Source organism: Anomaloglossus baeobatrachus, chromosome 10 (genome assembly GCF_048569485.1).
Source record: "Anomaloglossus baeobatrachus isolate aAnoBae1 chromosome 10, aAnoBae1.hap1, whole genome shotgun sequence".
Classification (NCBI taxonomy): Eukaryota; Metazoa; Chordata; class Amphibia; order Anura; family Aromobatidae; genus Anomaloglossus; species Anomaloglossus baeobatrachus.
The window spans coordinates 76,957,091-76,973,047 of NC_134362.1; the positions used below are offsets into that span (position 1 = coordinate 76,957,091).

Genomic DNA, 15,957 nt, shown 5'->3' on the forward strand with positions numbered 1-15,957 from the left:
AGTGATTACTTAAAATACTTAGCCTGACAACCAAACTTATAAGATGTAACTTAAAATGGCCAATTCTAATGGGAGATGAGTCAGCTGAACCAAGTATGGGAGGCATCTTGACTCTTCCCCTTACAGATGATGTCAGGGAAGAGAATGATCAAACATCATGTATTTCAGGGGGCAATTTTTTGTTCTCTTAGCACAGCGTCGAGATCAGACAACTTTGGCGTAAACCTTCCGATCGGTATGGAAAACACATGCACACTTGGCCGAGTTATGAGACTGCTGTAGGCAAAAAGTTGTTTAAAAGGGGTATTCCGATCACCACGATCCTATCCCAAAATGCAGTAGCTGTAATAATAATAACATTAGCAAATACCTCCAATTAGAAATTTAGTATAGTTATCCTGATTCACCATGTCATTTACCTCATGTTCAGAGCAATGCAGGACCTTAGGTATCCATAGTTAAGACCACGCATATGGTCACAGTTGGTTAGATGTTAGTGGTTATAACCATGGATACCGAAGTTCCTGCAATGCCCTGAACATGAGGTAAGCGACATAGTGAATCAGAAGAACTATACTACATTTCAAATTGGAGGTATTGGCTAATATTATTATTATTATGCCTACTACATATTGGGATAGGATGTTGGCGATGGGAATAATCTTTTAAGGTATTCAAGAACCTTTAGGAAAAGGATCCTATACAATCTGTCTCAAATGATTAATCCCCTCAGCCAACTGCAACAGTCCAATTCTCAGCCTCGTTTTTAATTAGATTTTTCAAAGTAGAAATTTATGGAAATTGTCTTTATTGTTAGTAAAAAATAATCCATCCAATTAAAGAGGATCCTCTATATTAGAGGAAAAAAAAAAAAACTACAGACTTTTTTTTTATAGGAACAACATCTCGCCTGTCCATGGGGTACGTCAGGAGCTCAGGCCCATTTACTTGAATAGGGCCGAACTGCAATGCCTATGGCCAAAAGTGTTGACATTTCCCCAAAAATGTAAACAGTTATCCTAATCTTAGAAAATGCTTTAAAAGGCTGGGATTTGCTGAGAAGGCATTGATCAGAACGTACATTCATATATTTATCAGGAAGTGCACCTTCAAAAGTGTAAAATGCTATTTTTTCTCTAAAACATTCAACTTTTTCAAATAAAAATAAAATAAAAAAACACCAAAACCAAAGATCTGTCAAAACAGGTGCAAAAGAAAAGTGGACAAATCAGATTTCCTTTTCCTTGCACAAGTCTTGATAAGTGTCCCCCCCACTGTATTCAATTACAAACCATATTGATTATATAGCTTAATCTGTGTAAAATTTGTCAGTTACCATTGGTAAAATATAGCCCAACCACTATGTATTATAAATACATTCAATATCTAACAGAAGTGATAAATGTCCTATAAAATGTCAACATTCTTATGAGATAGAGTCTGTGTGCAATGTATGAACACCGGTCTCGAGACACCATAACGTGACTATCGGTGATGTGTGGAGAACGAGGCACAAGGAGTCACTACTTCTATTTAACCCCTCTAGAAATCCCACTGGGTCAACTTTGTTTATATACTATAAGTTCTAGGATATTCTTAAACATGTAATGAATTAATCTCTTACACCCAACACAGCTTGTACACATAAGGCACTGGAACATTATAAGCTCTCCAATGTCCAATGGGAGATGGGGAAGGGAATCTAATGCCCAACTGCAGAGAAGAAATCTTCAGGATACATGGATAAGATTCATCTCTATCAAAATGAAACATTTTATAGAAAAACAAAAACTGGCCCAGTTGTCCTTAAAACTGTGGTAGGAGTTTGTGGTTACTCCATGATGTGTTGTTCTGGAGCTCTATGAATATTCTCTTGCTCGGTGACGATGGGGGAAGTAGAACGCCGGTATTCAGCCATTTATGAAAATGTAATTTTGTTTTGAATTTGGTTTAAGCCGATTTTCATGTATTCATTTTGAAGCTCTTAGAATTTTATGGACGTCTACCCTTTAATTTCTGAATACCATTACAAAAGCAAGCCATCTTTTAACAATACAGAGCTCCAATAGGTGTACCCCCACGATCCCTGAAGTGTAGGGGCAGAAGTACTCAGCAGAGTGCAGGTTTCCTCCAAGACTGAAGACTACACTTCATCGCCATTTATTTGAGCACAACTTTATTGATGGAGAGCAGCACTCAAAATTATGATATGTCTCCATGACATGTAAAAGAAGATTTTGGTACTCACTATGAATCTCTTTCTCGTAGTCTTCATTGGAGGACACAGGAACCATGGGTTTGTGTGCTGCCTCCAAACTAACACATGGTTCTTGTGTCCTACAATGAAGCTACTGAGAAAAACATTTTCTGAAAAGGATGACTGGCTTTTGCAAAGTGTTAATCTCAAAAACATTATAGCCTTTTCTTCTGTCCTGACTTCAAAATGAAAGTTGTCTATGAGAAACTTCACTGGATGATGGAGAGAAAATCCTTTAGAGCAATCTTACTTCAATCGGTGATAAGAGACAGGAGGAGACCAACAAGCCGTTGTGGAGCGTCTCCACTCTTGATGCTCACTACTTGTTAGAAGGGTCCCATGACCATAAGCTGGTCAAACATTGTTCCACGGTGATCTGCAGGGAAACCTGGAAATAAGAATTTCATTTTCCTAGAGCGCTACCAATGGGAAAATTTAGAATTATACAGAGCCCACACATTCATGGGTTGTCTGTAATGCAGGACAGGTCCACGTGACACGCTCTATGTCACCACTTTGACCAATGGTGTAATTTGAAGCCAACATGCCTTTACCCCACTCCCAACAATCACGAGTCTATAATAGTATTGATCCTCTTAAATTGGGGAAATGTAACCTTTGGTCCTACCTAGGTTCCAGGCCCTGGGGGCTACTCAAACCCATACCCCACTATAGTTATGACCCTGGGTCCCAACTCCAAGCAAAAAACAAGGATACCATGGTAGGATATATGGAAACGTTTTTTCTAAACTGCTCAATAAAAGTAAATTTTAAAGTTTAAAGATAGGTCCAAAACTCATGAACAAGGTGGTGGCCTTACCAAGTTCAAATCTAAAAAAGTAGCTGAATACGTATGCTGTACATAAAATATCCTTAGTGCTAGACACCATAGATAGTGGCGTTGCTATTCGTAGTATTTAAACAAGGATAGAAAGATGTGGTCCCTTGATGATTAGCAAGAAAGTGGGCTGCAAATTCAGAGGTGGTGGTGGGGCATGTACCCTAGATGCCAGGGGAGCCTAAGAACACCAAGCCTATACAGGGCTACTCAACTAGTGAAGGAAGACCTGATGCTTAAGCTAGGACTATTCTATTGATGCCATTATATTTTTCAACATCTCAAGCACCTCAATATCAAACTTTAATTAGTGTAAGTCTTGTTTCTATACCAGTAAGTGTTAGCCTGATCCCATTTAAGATAATGCAGCTTCACATAGAACAGAAAATAAGTCTCTATTTTCTTCAAGTACTAGGCTGAGTTATTTACAGTATGTTATAGTAAAATTACACTCTTTTAGGTCAGGACCCCCCAAAAATACATTCACTCCATGTAACTCCAATATTTTCCACTGCATATGGATCAGAAAGCGAAATGGTCTATTGAATAGTTAACGTCAGACCTACAGTACAACAAGTAGCATACGAGATCAAGCATTTGGATGCAGATGCATCTGTACCAATATCGGAATCTGAAATTACAGGATGTGTACGCTTGAGTCTAGAAACATTCCTAAAATGGACCCGGGATGATCACTTAAATGCAGATTAGCAGTGACTGCACCCTTAGGACAGTCCCCCCAAACATCGAGACTGATGGCGGTATACAGATGAAGTTGTGAGCCCACAGAGAACAAGAGGGTTTTTTCACTGGCAAAATATATCTATGTTGGGAAGATGATGGAGAATGCCAAAGGAAAAATGCCACCCGCAAAAAAGTAATTAACAGTTCAATGGAAAAAGAAAAAAAAACAAAACAAAGGAGGCTACACAGCTTAGCGCAAGTCTCCAAGACATGACAAGCCCTTGTAACATTTATGAATGACGTTCCAGCAGCAACTGAAAAAAAAATAAAACGCTCACATGTTCCGCAGACCTTGAAACATAAAAATGTATAAAAATAACTATTAAACCGGCAGAAGGCTATGGGGCCCGGAGGCGTCTGCAGTCACTAAAAGCAGCAACTACAAACTGAGTTCTGTCAGGACTGTTGTAGTATATGCATTTTAAAACTAAGAAAAAAGGGTCAGGAAGTTTTTTTCGTGTGTTTTTTTCATATATATTTTTTCTGTTCTCATCTGCGACCTTGGAGTTTTATTTTTTTCCTTTATTACAGTTGTTTGTAGTGATGTTGAATAATGCCATGATTTCCAGCATGGCTTGTCTGATGTTTTGTCCAAAGCGGTGAGAGTCCTGAAATTAAATAATTGTAAAGATTAAGTATGGAGACTGTTATACAGTTTTTTAATTTGCTGCAATGTTCTGGTTGCTATTATAGACAACTACCGTATTTTCCGGCGTATAAGACGACCCCCAACTTTTCCACTTAAAATATAGAGTTTGGGATATATCTATTTATACTCGAGTGTAAGCCGACCCGAGTAATGTACCCATTGTTTAGTGAAATCCCCTGCTGTAATGTCCCATGCAGTAATGAACCCATTGTTTAATAATGCCCCCTGCTGTAATGTCCTGTGCAGTAATGAACCATTGTACAGTAATGTGCCCTGTCCTTAATGACCTGTACAGTAATGTCTCCATTATTTAATAATGTGCTCCTGCTGGTTCCCTTCTGTCCCCATCATGCCGTTTACACACAATAAAAGATATTCTCACCTCTCCCCTGTGCCCGCGCTGAGTCCAGCTGTTTCTTGCAGTCTGCACACAGACTCCTCCGTGATAGCATGAACGGAGCAGCCGCTGCAGAATGTCTGCATGGCTTTACTACAGTTCAATACTTTATGGCGCCACAAAGCATTCAACTGCAGTAAAGTGCATCCAATACACAGGGCTACCGCTACTGTCAGTGCTTGACTGCAGTTGAATGCTTTGTGGCGCCGTAAAGTATTCAACTGTAGTAAAGCCATGACGACATCCTGCAGCGGCCGCTCCGTGCACAGACGCTATCACGGAAGGGTCTGTGTGCCTGTGGACTGCAAGAAACAGCTGGAGGCACCGCGAGCACGGAAAACAGGTGAGAATATGTTTTATTGTGTGTTAAGTGATAACAACCGGCGTATAAGACAACCCCCGACTTTTGAGAAGATTTTCAGGGGTTAACAAGTCATCTTATACGGTATTTTTTCAATTGGATTACTAGACACTCAAAGATAACTTACCACTTGGTTACATTTGTTAAATGGAATCAGTCACTGGGTTTTTGCCACCTAAAAAGTGAGAGCAGCATAATATAGAGACAGAGATCCAAATTCCAGCGATGTCTCACTTACTGGGCTACTTGCTGTAGTTTTGATAAAACTACCGCAAAAGTACAGTAGTTTTGATATAGCTACAGCACTGTTTTATCAGCAGGAGACTATCACTAGAGGACTAGTAAACATGCTGTCAAGTAGTCCTCCATATTTAGGAGCTCAGTATAATCCCGCCCCACCACTGATTGGCTGCTTTCTGTGAACACTATGCATAGGCAGAAAGCTGCCAATCAATGGTGGGGGTGGTGTTACACACCCTGCCATTCAGAGAACTGATAAAAATCCATGATCTCAGTTGCAGTTTTGTCAAAACTGCAGCAGACAGCCCAATAAGTGATACATCATTGGAATTAAGAGTCTCTGTACCTACAAGATGTTGCTCTCAAATGGAACAGCAAAACCTGGTAACATGTCCCTTTAAACTGGTCTTTTCTGATCAATTTCCTCCATTTGAGCTTGTAAAATTATGTATTGCAGCGGTGTGCAAATGATACTGTTCTTTATTGCACACTATCCACTTAATTAGTTTTGTATATTTATTACAAGTAAATATATTAATGAGTATAAAGGTATTTATTACATAAACTTAGAATAAAGTATGGAAATATCAGAAGACGTTAGTTCCAAGCAATGTGCTGAGGTTTGATAACGGTGTGTATGATTGGAGGCAAGAATAAACCCTACACAACTATAGGGAATATTGCTTTTCTCTAGTAGATCCCAGGGCTTTGCTCGCAGAACAAAAAAGGCTTCACTAGGAAATCACACAAAAATCACTCCGTTTTTTTCAGTCACAAGCAAGGACAAATGGTGGCATGAGCTATTTACACCATCAGTCAAATATTCTGGTTATAAAGACTGAGCGGGTTTTTATACTCCAACCCTTAGATGCATGGGACGTCTCTCTGACACTCGGGATTATATAGCGAAGCAGGAAAACATTAATAAGGGTGGAAAGAAATGAATGACAATTATGGTAAATTGACGCTGCCATTACTGCTCAGGGGCTTGGGATTTCCCTTTATTAGCTTAAAGGAGTTGTCCTATGAACAAATAACATTTTAATCACTAGATCTTGGAATAACAAGTTCAACAATTACATTTATATAAAAAAAAATGTTACTATGCTGAGATAATTTTATGTGTTGTGTCCATGTTAGGTACTGTGTAATGGCTGTGTCTGACCATACAGGGAGATGGTCTGATCATATCACAGCTACTGGACAGGGAGGACACAAAGAAATTTACAGACATTACAGCACTGGATCACAACTGCTGCTTTCTGTGAGGAAAAACATTTTCCTACTTGTTTAAAAACAATGTTTTACCTCACAGAAAGAATCAACTGCTATCCTGTTTCTATACTCATTTGTTGTCACCAATGGTTGCTACACAAGGAATAGAGTCATGCTGCTCTGCTCCACTTGGTGTTGAAAGCCAAACACCCTGGTGCTGGTAGCACCTGAGCAGTGAGGATGTCAGGCATCATCCCTCTATCAGTATATTAATCCATTATCCTGGGCATAGGTCATCAATATTATATGTTTGGTTATCTGTATAAATTAGCCCCAGATGTTAATATATAGCTCAACCCAGGTCAAGTGTTGTACTGGATCCTCCAAGGTTGGACAAACAAATGTGTTCATAGTTAACCTGAAGAAGACTTATCTAGAGTGACGCAAAAAAGAGGGCCATCCCAGAAACACAATGGGTGACAAGAAACTGATCAATAAAGAAAAAATATTGTCGTATGCTCCCTAGAGAAGCTGCAGCCTTACTGGAGGCAAGCACCAAGCAAAATAAGAAGCCGCCATACAAGAGATTTCCCGGAGGCTGTATAGAAACGCTACTTCTCCATCAAGAATGTACCAAGTGAAGGAGCTAATAGGAATCTACAAACTAAAGACTTTGTACTTACTGTCTCTGGGCTGGAAAATTTGCTTGATATGTGGAAATTGATCAGATTTTCTCCGACAATTATATAGGAAACCCCATATCCATCATCTGCAACCTACAAATACAACAAATGAGTTCATTGTTAGGAAAACTTATGAAATGTATCTCACCCTAGACATCTGTTTTCTGGCCCCACAAGTGTCAAAGATGTTACTGGTCTCAAGCCAGGTAGAAGGGGTTACAGAACTACTCAAACTTCTTAATAATGCAATCTCGGGGGGAAACTAATAAATAGGAAACATACTGAAGTGCAAGATAAATTATCAATGAATGTAACTTACAGGCCCAAAGCCACCACCACTTGAGACATTTTCTGGATACTTCTCCAGCTGGAAAAGGTGAACCTGCTGCTGAGGTGTCTGACTTGTTGACAGTCTCCATGGCTCTGACAGAACCTAGAGGAATAAAGATGTGCCACCATTAGGTCTCTAAACTCTAGACTTAACTCTACACCAACTTTTCTTAAAACGCTGCATTGTCCTATTCCTTTGTTATTCTACATAGAAAGATAGGTATAAAAATAAATTGACAAGAGGGTGTGACCGGTGGGTGGGTGGGGGCGATGTCCACAGCACATGATGATAGATTTCCAATTAGTGATGGACTGTGGGGACAAACTGTATCCACAAAGGGAATGATCCTGCCCATTTGTTAGAATATTCATAAATATTCAGAAGAAATACAATACTCTCAGGCTATGTGCGCACGTTGCGGATTTTACAGCGGACATGCCGCAGATTTGCTGCAGAAAAGGTTTCTAACATTTCTGCAGTCATTTCCCAACAAAATCTATGGGTATAAAAAAATGCTGTGCGCACACTGCGTTTTTTTATACCTGCAGATTTACCCGCAGATTTTCTGCTGCGGAATTAACATGCATATCACTTCTTTTCTGCAGGTACCTGTGGTTTTTGCCATAGATCATGGTAAAAAAAATGCAGGTACCAACCTCCGGAAAGATCACAGGAAAACCGCAGCAATACCGCGGCAGACCCACGGGAATACCACGGGTGCGTTATTACTGCGGTTTTTGCTGTGGGTGCGGTATTCTGCCAGAGGGTGCAGATTTTTTTTTTAAGAAAAATCCATTTTCTAGTGCACACATAGCCTTAAAGAGGCATCATCACTGATATCTAATAAGTAACCCAAGTCAGGCCTCCTATACATGTCTGTGTTTCCGCTCCATGTGGCATCACTTTTTTTTTTACGCATACAACGTGTACCCATTATAACCTATCGTGAGCTTCACATGTCCACCAAGGCACCATCCCACTGTATCCACTAAAGTTTGGCTACTGATCCCTGGTCCTTATGTGCAGGTGTATACATAGAAAACAGGGTGCACATATGCCCAATAATTACTCATGTGGGTGCTACAACTATGAGGGAATAGAGTCAATATATAAATAGAGAAAAAAGAACACAATAGAAAAATGCGCACACCAATATATACAAAGAATAAATATAAACTTTTATTATGTCCAACACATACAAAACACACAGTGATAATAAAAATCAATTAAAAACAGAGAAGCCTATGTCCCAAATGACACACAATCATATGGTATCTAATATATAAAGCTGAGTGTATGTGTGTGTATGTGTGTATGTCCGCTAAAGGAATCCGCACCGTCTCATTTACAATCACGAAATTTTGCACAGACGCCTCATGTGACTCAGGGAACGTCGTAGATTATGTTTGGGCGGGAAAATTTAACCCCGTGTTTTCCAGTTACTGTACAAAAATCCTGCCGCCATTAAACTGAATAGAGCTGGGAGCTCCAGGCTATAAATAGCAACTGTCAGTGGTTGCTATAGGAACAAAATAAACTGTTAGCATAAGATAGGATAGAGAGAGACAGAAAAAGACAGAGAGAGACAGCCGGGCAAAGAGACAGCCGGGCAAAGAGACAGCCGGGCAAAGAGAGTGAGACAGATAGACTGATGCAAATACAGAGAGATAGAAACAGACAGACAAGGAAAGAGACAGATAGACAGCGACACACAGACAGAGACTGGGAAAGAGATAGAGAGACAGTTACTATCCCGGGCAACGCCCGGGTACTACAGCTAGTCTATATATATAATTGCCTTATTCTGTCTGTCTGTCTTGCTCCAAAATTGTGTCCTTACGGTGACACAAAGCTGATTGGCCGCTGGGCTCGCCATGGCCCCCCCCCCGCATGGATTGGCCGCTCGCCCAGGCTCCGCCCCCCCACAGATTGGCCTCTCGCCCCGGCACCCTGCAGGCATTAGCAACTCGGCCACGCCCCGCCCCCCTCACGCGATGCACGCTAGCTCTGGTCCCGCCCCCCCCACGCATTCCCCGAACCGACACGGTCACGGAGCCACGACTCCCAGGTGAGTACTGTAACCCCGGGAGCCCACATCAGCGTACACCGCCAACCCAGCCGACACATACCCTCGCATTGCTGGGGCTGGCCGGCGTATGCTGGTGTGGGCTCCCGTGCGAGCGGGGGACGAGATACGCTGGTAACCATGGTAGCATAGTTACCAGCGCATCAAGGTCCTGCAGCGGTGGAACATACACACACGCACACACATAACAGCACACACACACATATACACACACACACACACATATCAGATCACACTCACTCTCACACACACATCACATCGCATCCACACACTCACAACATCCTGGGATATCGCTTGCTTCTCGGCGGCGATACTGTGCTGTGAGCTTCCAGGACCTGCCGGAGGATCACATGGCCAGAAGCATGTGGTATCTCCGGATGTTGTGAGTGTGAGCGCGTATGTGTAATATCGTCAATGTGTGTGTGCGTGCGTGTATGCGATCGGGTGTGTGTGAGTGTATGCGATCGTGTGTGTGTGTGTGTGTGTGTGTGTGTGTGTGTATGCGATCGGGTGTGTGTGTGTGTGTGTGTGTGAGAGTGTATGCGAGGAGCACGGCGTGCTGGAGGAGGCTGGGAGGAGAGAGGCTGATCCTGGGGAAGGCTGGGATGGGGAAGCTGAGAGAAGAGAGGCTGATGCTGGGGGAGGCTGAGGCTGGGGTAGGCTGGGAGGAGAGAGGCTGATGCTGGGAGGAGAGAGGCTGATGCTGGGGGAGGCTGAGGCTGGGGTAGGCTGGGAGGAGAGAGGCTGATGCTGGGAGGAGAGAGGCTGATGCTGGGGGAGGCTGAGGCTGGGGTAGGCTGGGAAGAGAGAGGCTGATGCTGGGAGGAGAGAGGCTGATGCTGGGGGAGGCTGAGGCTGGGGTAGGCTGGGAGGAGAGAGGCTGATGCTGGGAGGAGAGAGGCTGATGCTGGGAGGAGAGAGGCTGATGCTGGGAGGAGAGAGGCTGATGCTGGGAGGAGAGAGGCTGATGCTGGGAGGAGAGAGGCTGAGGCTGGGAGGAGAGAGGCTGAGGCTGGGAGGAGAGAGGCTGAGGCTGGGAGGAGAGAGGCTGAGGCTGGGAGGAGAGAGGCTGAGGCTGGGGGAGGCTGAGGCTGGGGTAGGCTGGGAGGAGAGAGGCTGATGCTAGGGACAGAAAAGCCTGATGCTGGGAGGAGAGAGGCTGATGCTGGGGACAGAAAAGCCTGATGCTGGGAGGAGAGAGGCTGATGCTGGGAGGAGAGAGGCTGATGCTGCGGGCAGAGAGGCTGATGCTGCGGGCAGAGAGGCTGATGCTGCGGGCAGAGAGGCTGATGCTGCGGGCAGAGAGGCTGATGCTGCGGGTAGAGAGGCTGATGCTGGTGCAGCATGGGGGATGGAGCACGATGGGGGGTGCGCAGCATGGGGGATGGAGCACGTTTGGGAGTGCGCAGCATGGCGGATGGAGCACGTTTGGGAGTGCGCAGCATGGCGGATGGAGCACGTTTGGGAGTGCGCAGCATGGCGGATGGAGCACGTTTGGGAGTGCGCAGCATGGCGGATGGACCACGTTTGGGAGTGCGCAGCATGGCGGATGGACCACGTTTGGGAGTGCGCAGCATGGCGGATGGAGCACGTTTGGGAGTGCGCAGCATGGCGGATGGAGCACGTTTGGGAGTGCGCAGCACGGGGGAAGCAGCACGATGGGGAGTGCGGAGTATGGATGGAGCACGTTTGGGAGTGCGCAGCATGGCGGATGGACCACGTTTGGGAGTGCGCAGCATGGTGGATGGAGCACGTTTGGGAGTGCGCAGCATGGCGGATGGAGCACGTTTGGGAGTGCGCAGCATGGGAGATGGAGCACGTTTGGGAGTGCGCAGCATGGCGGTTGGAGCACGTTTGGGAGTGAGCAGCATGGCGGATGGAGCACGTTTGGGAGTGCGCAGCATGGCAGATGCAGCACGATGGGGGGTGCGCAGCATGGGAGATGCAGCACGATGGGGGGTGCGCAGCATAGGGGATGGAGCACGATGGGGAGTGCGCAGCATAGGGGATGGAGCACGATGGGGAGTACGCTGCATGGGGGATGGAGCACGATGGGAAGTGCACACCTCCCCCCAACACACACGCGCGCGCGCGCGCGCACACTGCACAACACACCACACACACTGGGAACCACAAACAACTGCCCTACACAGACACCCACACACAACGCTGCACACACACAACACCCAACACACAAACACCGCGGCATACATAAATATACGCACATACCGCACAACACACACATTGCACAAAACATACCTCCCCCCAAAACACACCACACACACACAAACCGCGCAACACACACACACACAACGCGACAGACACACAGCGCTCCACAAACAACGCAACACACATACAACACCGCTCTCACCCCCCGCCACACCCAGACAACACCCAGAACATGTACAGCGCCCTACACAAACACTTGGTAACTACACACAACAACATCTATATATATATCTATATATATCTATATATATCTATATATATATCTATATATATCTATATATATATAACAAAAATCATACATGAACTACACAATACGTAAATTCTAGAATACCCGATGCGTAGAATCGGGCCACCTTCTAGTATTAGATATTTGTGGAAAATATCTGTTCCCTTACAGCAGATAAATATCAAGACGGAGATACAAAATGTCTAGGTCTATATTATGCAAGGTGACTTCAAAAGAGTAACAATATAATAAAGAAGATCAGTTATTACTAGCGTATAGCAAAAAATCGTAATAAAGGCAATGTTAATGGCAGTGTTAATGGGAGGTAAAAAACTCGTAGATGTAGAATATAGGAGATAACCTCTACAAAATAGCGGTGTGAATAGTACGATAATAACCGTTACCAGTATAATCTATTACATAAAGTGACAAATACAACTCCATTAACACATCCTATTGCCTTTATTACGATTTTTTGCTATACGCTAGTAATAACTGATCTTCTTTATTATATTGTTACTCTTTTGAAGTCATCTTGCATAATATAGACCTAGACATTATATATCTCCAATTTGATATTTATCTGCTGTAAGGGACCGGATATTTTCCACAAATATCTAATATACAATATGATTGTTTGTCATTTGGGACGTTAAATTTTCCCGCCCAAACATAATCTACGACGTTCCCTGAGTCACATGAGGCGTCTGTGCAAAATTTCGTGATTGTAAATGAGACGGTGCGGATTCCTTTAGCGGACATACACACATACACACACATACACTCAGCTTTATATATTAGATACCATATGATTGTGTGTCATTTGGGACATAGGCTTCTCAGTTTTTAATTGATTTTATTATCACTGTGTGTTTTGTATGTGTTGGACATAATAAAAGTTTACATTTATTCTTTGTATGTATCGGTGTGCACATTTTTCCATTGAGGTCTTTTTTCTCTACTTATGTGCAGGTGAACACCACTATTTAGCCATTTAACAGCAGGTAACATCTCTTATGTTTCTATACTTTCCCTAACCTTATTGCAGCTTGCACTTAGTGGTGTGTGGCTGCCATCTAGGGGCTGCATGGCAGAATGCTTCAATATGGGCTATGTGCAACATTTTACTTTCTTTGTCGCTCCATTGGGAGACCCAGACAATTGGGTGTATAGCTTCTGCCTCCGGAGGCCACACAAAGTATTACACTTAAAAGTGTAAAGCCCCTCCCCTTCTGCCTATACACCCCCCGTGCATCACGGGCTCCTCAGTTTTTATGCTTTGTGCGAAGGAGGCTGACATCCACGCATAGCTCCACATCTTAGTCAGCAGCAGCTGCTGACTATGTCGGATGGAAGAAAAGAGGGCCCATAACAGGGCCCCCGGCATGCTCCCTTCTCACCCCACTCTGGTCGGCGGTGTTGTTAAGGTTGAGGTATCCATTGCGGGTACATAGGCAGGAGCCACATGCTGTTTTCCTTCCCCATCCCTTAAGGGCTCTGGGTGAAGTGGGATCCTAATCGGTCTCCAGGCACTGGGACCGTGCTCCCTCCGCAGCCCCTGGGGAATCTGCTGGACAGGAGCTGGGTATCGTCAGGGACAAGGCCCTGCTACTGTGAGGTACTCTGTGTCCCCTTGGGGGACCGCGCATGAGCGCTTGTGCCATACACACTGCAGCACTGCTGGGTGTGTTAGTGCGCCGGGGACTACCGCGCCGACCGCGCTTATTTGCCGGCCGCGCTTATAACTTTGGTCCCCGGCTTTTGCGGCCTAGTATCGCATTTTACCGCCCCCAGGCCTGCCAGTCAGGGGAAGGGCGGGACGCTGCACAGGACGTCAGCGCTGAGGGCTGGAGCATACTTTGTATCCTCCTCCCCCCTCACTCAGCACAGTGGGGCACCAGATTCCCGCACTTTCTAGGACACGCCCACGGCCCCCTCCTCCCCCAGAACGCCGGCAGCCATTCCTGTCAGCACTTCTGACGCTGGAGAGGAGACACAGCTCTGGGAGGCCCAGGCAGGGAATCTGGTGATCACACAACCGCTTTGAGCGGTCGGTAAGCAGCACCTGAGGTGCTGGCCCCACTGAGTGCCGAAGTGTACATATATTTATATGCTTATATGCTATACATTTACACTGTACGGTCGCACTGTTGATTTTTGGCTATATACCCTCCTGGATTGTACTCTGAGGAGACAACAGCATGTCGTCCGCAAAAAGCAAGGGTGCCAAAGTACAGGCTTACTTTGCAACCTGTACCTCATGTGCGGCTATACTACCGGCAGGTTCCACCGACCCTCATTGTGTGCAATGCTCGGCCCCTGTGGCACTTACTCAGCCGGAGCCTCTGCTACTGGTGGCCCAGGTGGAACCACCTGCTACCACTGTCCAAGTGACACGGACGGAGTTTGCAGTATTTGCTGACAAACTGTCTGAGAGTATGGATAAATGGTCTGCTAAGATACTAGAGGCCTTACAGTCCAGACCGGTGACTCAGGCCCTGGGCACTGTTGAATCATTGACCCCAGGCCCCCCTCAGTTGGAGCAGCAAAGTGCTCCTGGGGTGACCCATAGGTCCCAGGGTGAGGTCTCTGACACGGACCGCAGTCCCAGGCCGCCTAAGCGGGCTCGCTGGGAAATTCCCTCGACTTCATCACACTGTTCAGGGTCTCAGCAGGAGGACTCCCTGGATGATGAAGCGGAGGTAGCAGATCAGGATTCTGATCCTGAGGCCGCTCTCAACCTAGATACACCTGAAGGTGACGCCATAGTGAATGACCTTATAGCGACCATCAATCAGGTGTTGGATATTTCTCCTCCAGCTCCTACAATTGAGGAGTCAGCTTCTCAGCAGGAGAAATTCCGTTTCAGGTTTCCCAAGCGTACAATGAGTACGTTTCTGGATCACTCTGACTTCAGAGAGGCAGTCCAGAAACACAGAGCTTGTCCAGATAAGCGTTTTTCCAAGCGCCTTAAGGATACACGTTATCTCTTCCCCCCTGACGTTGTCAAGGGCTGGGCTCAGTGTCCCAAGGTGGATCCTCCAGTCTCCAGACTGGCGGCTAGATCCATAGTTGCCGTGGAAGATGGGGCTTCACTCAAGGATGCTACTGACAGACAGATGGAGCTCTGGTTGAAATCCATCTATGAAGCTATCGGCGCGTCTTTTGCTCCAGCATTCGCAGCCGTATGGGCTCTCCAAGCTATCTCAGCTTGTCATGCGCAGATTAATGCAGTCACACGTACGTCTGCTCCGCAAGTGGTGTCCTTAACCTCTCAGGCGTCGGCGTTTGCGTCCTACGCCATTAATGCTGTCCTGGACTCTGCGAGCCGTACGGCGGTAGCATCCGCCAATTCGGTGGCAGTCCGCAGGGCCATGTGGCTACGTGAATGGAAGGCAGACTCTGCTTCCAAAAAGTTCTTAACCGGTTTGCCATTTTCTGGCGACCGCCTGTTTGGTGAGCGATTGGATGAAATCATTAAACAATCTAAGGGGAAGGACTCATCCTTACCCCAGTCCAAACCAAACAGACCTCAACAACGGACGGTACAATCGAGGTTTCGGTCCTTTCGGCCCGCGGGCAGGTCTCAATTCTCCTCGTCCAAAAGGCCTCAGAAGGATCAGGGGAACTCCGATTCATGGCGGTCTAAGTCACGATCTCCGCCCCCCGAGCGAGCCGATGCTCTTCTTCAGGCGGTGTGC

At 45.5% G+C, this 15,957-nt stretch overlaps 1 protein-coding gene across 2 annotated transcripts in view; it reads right to left on the bottom strand.

Moving 5' to 3' along the window:
• Nucleotides 1-581: 581 nt before the first annotated feature.
• CPT1A (carnitine palmitoyltransferase 1A) overlaps nucleotides 582-15,957 on the bottom strand; it is a 117,416-nt gene continuing 102,040 nt past the window's right edge. For both annotated transcript variants that reach the window (XM_075325300.1, XM_075325299.1), the window contains exons 17-19: nucleotides 7,704-7,817; nucleotides 7,385-7,477; nucleotides 582-4,447 (exon numbers count right to left, since the gene is read on the bottom strand). In XM_075325300.1, the coding sequence (XP_075181415.1) occupies nucleotides 4,349-4,447; nucleotides 7,385-7,477; nucleotides 7,704-7,817 (306 nt within the window). In that variant the 3' untranslated portion in view covers nucleotides 582-4,348. The remainder of the gene's footprint in view (nucleotides 4,448-7,384; nucleotides 7,478-7,703; nucleotides 7,818-15,957) is intronic.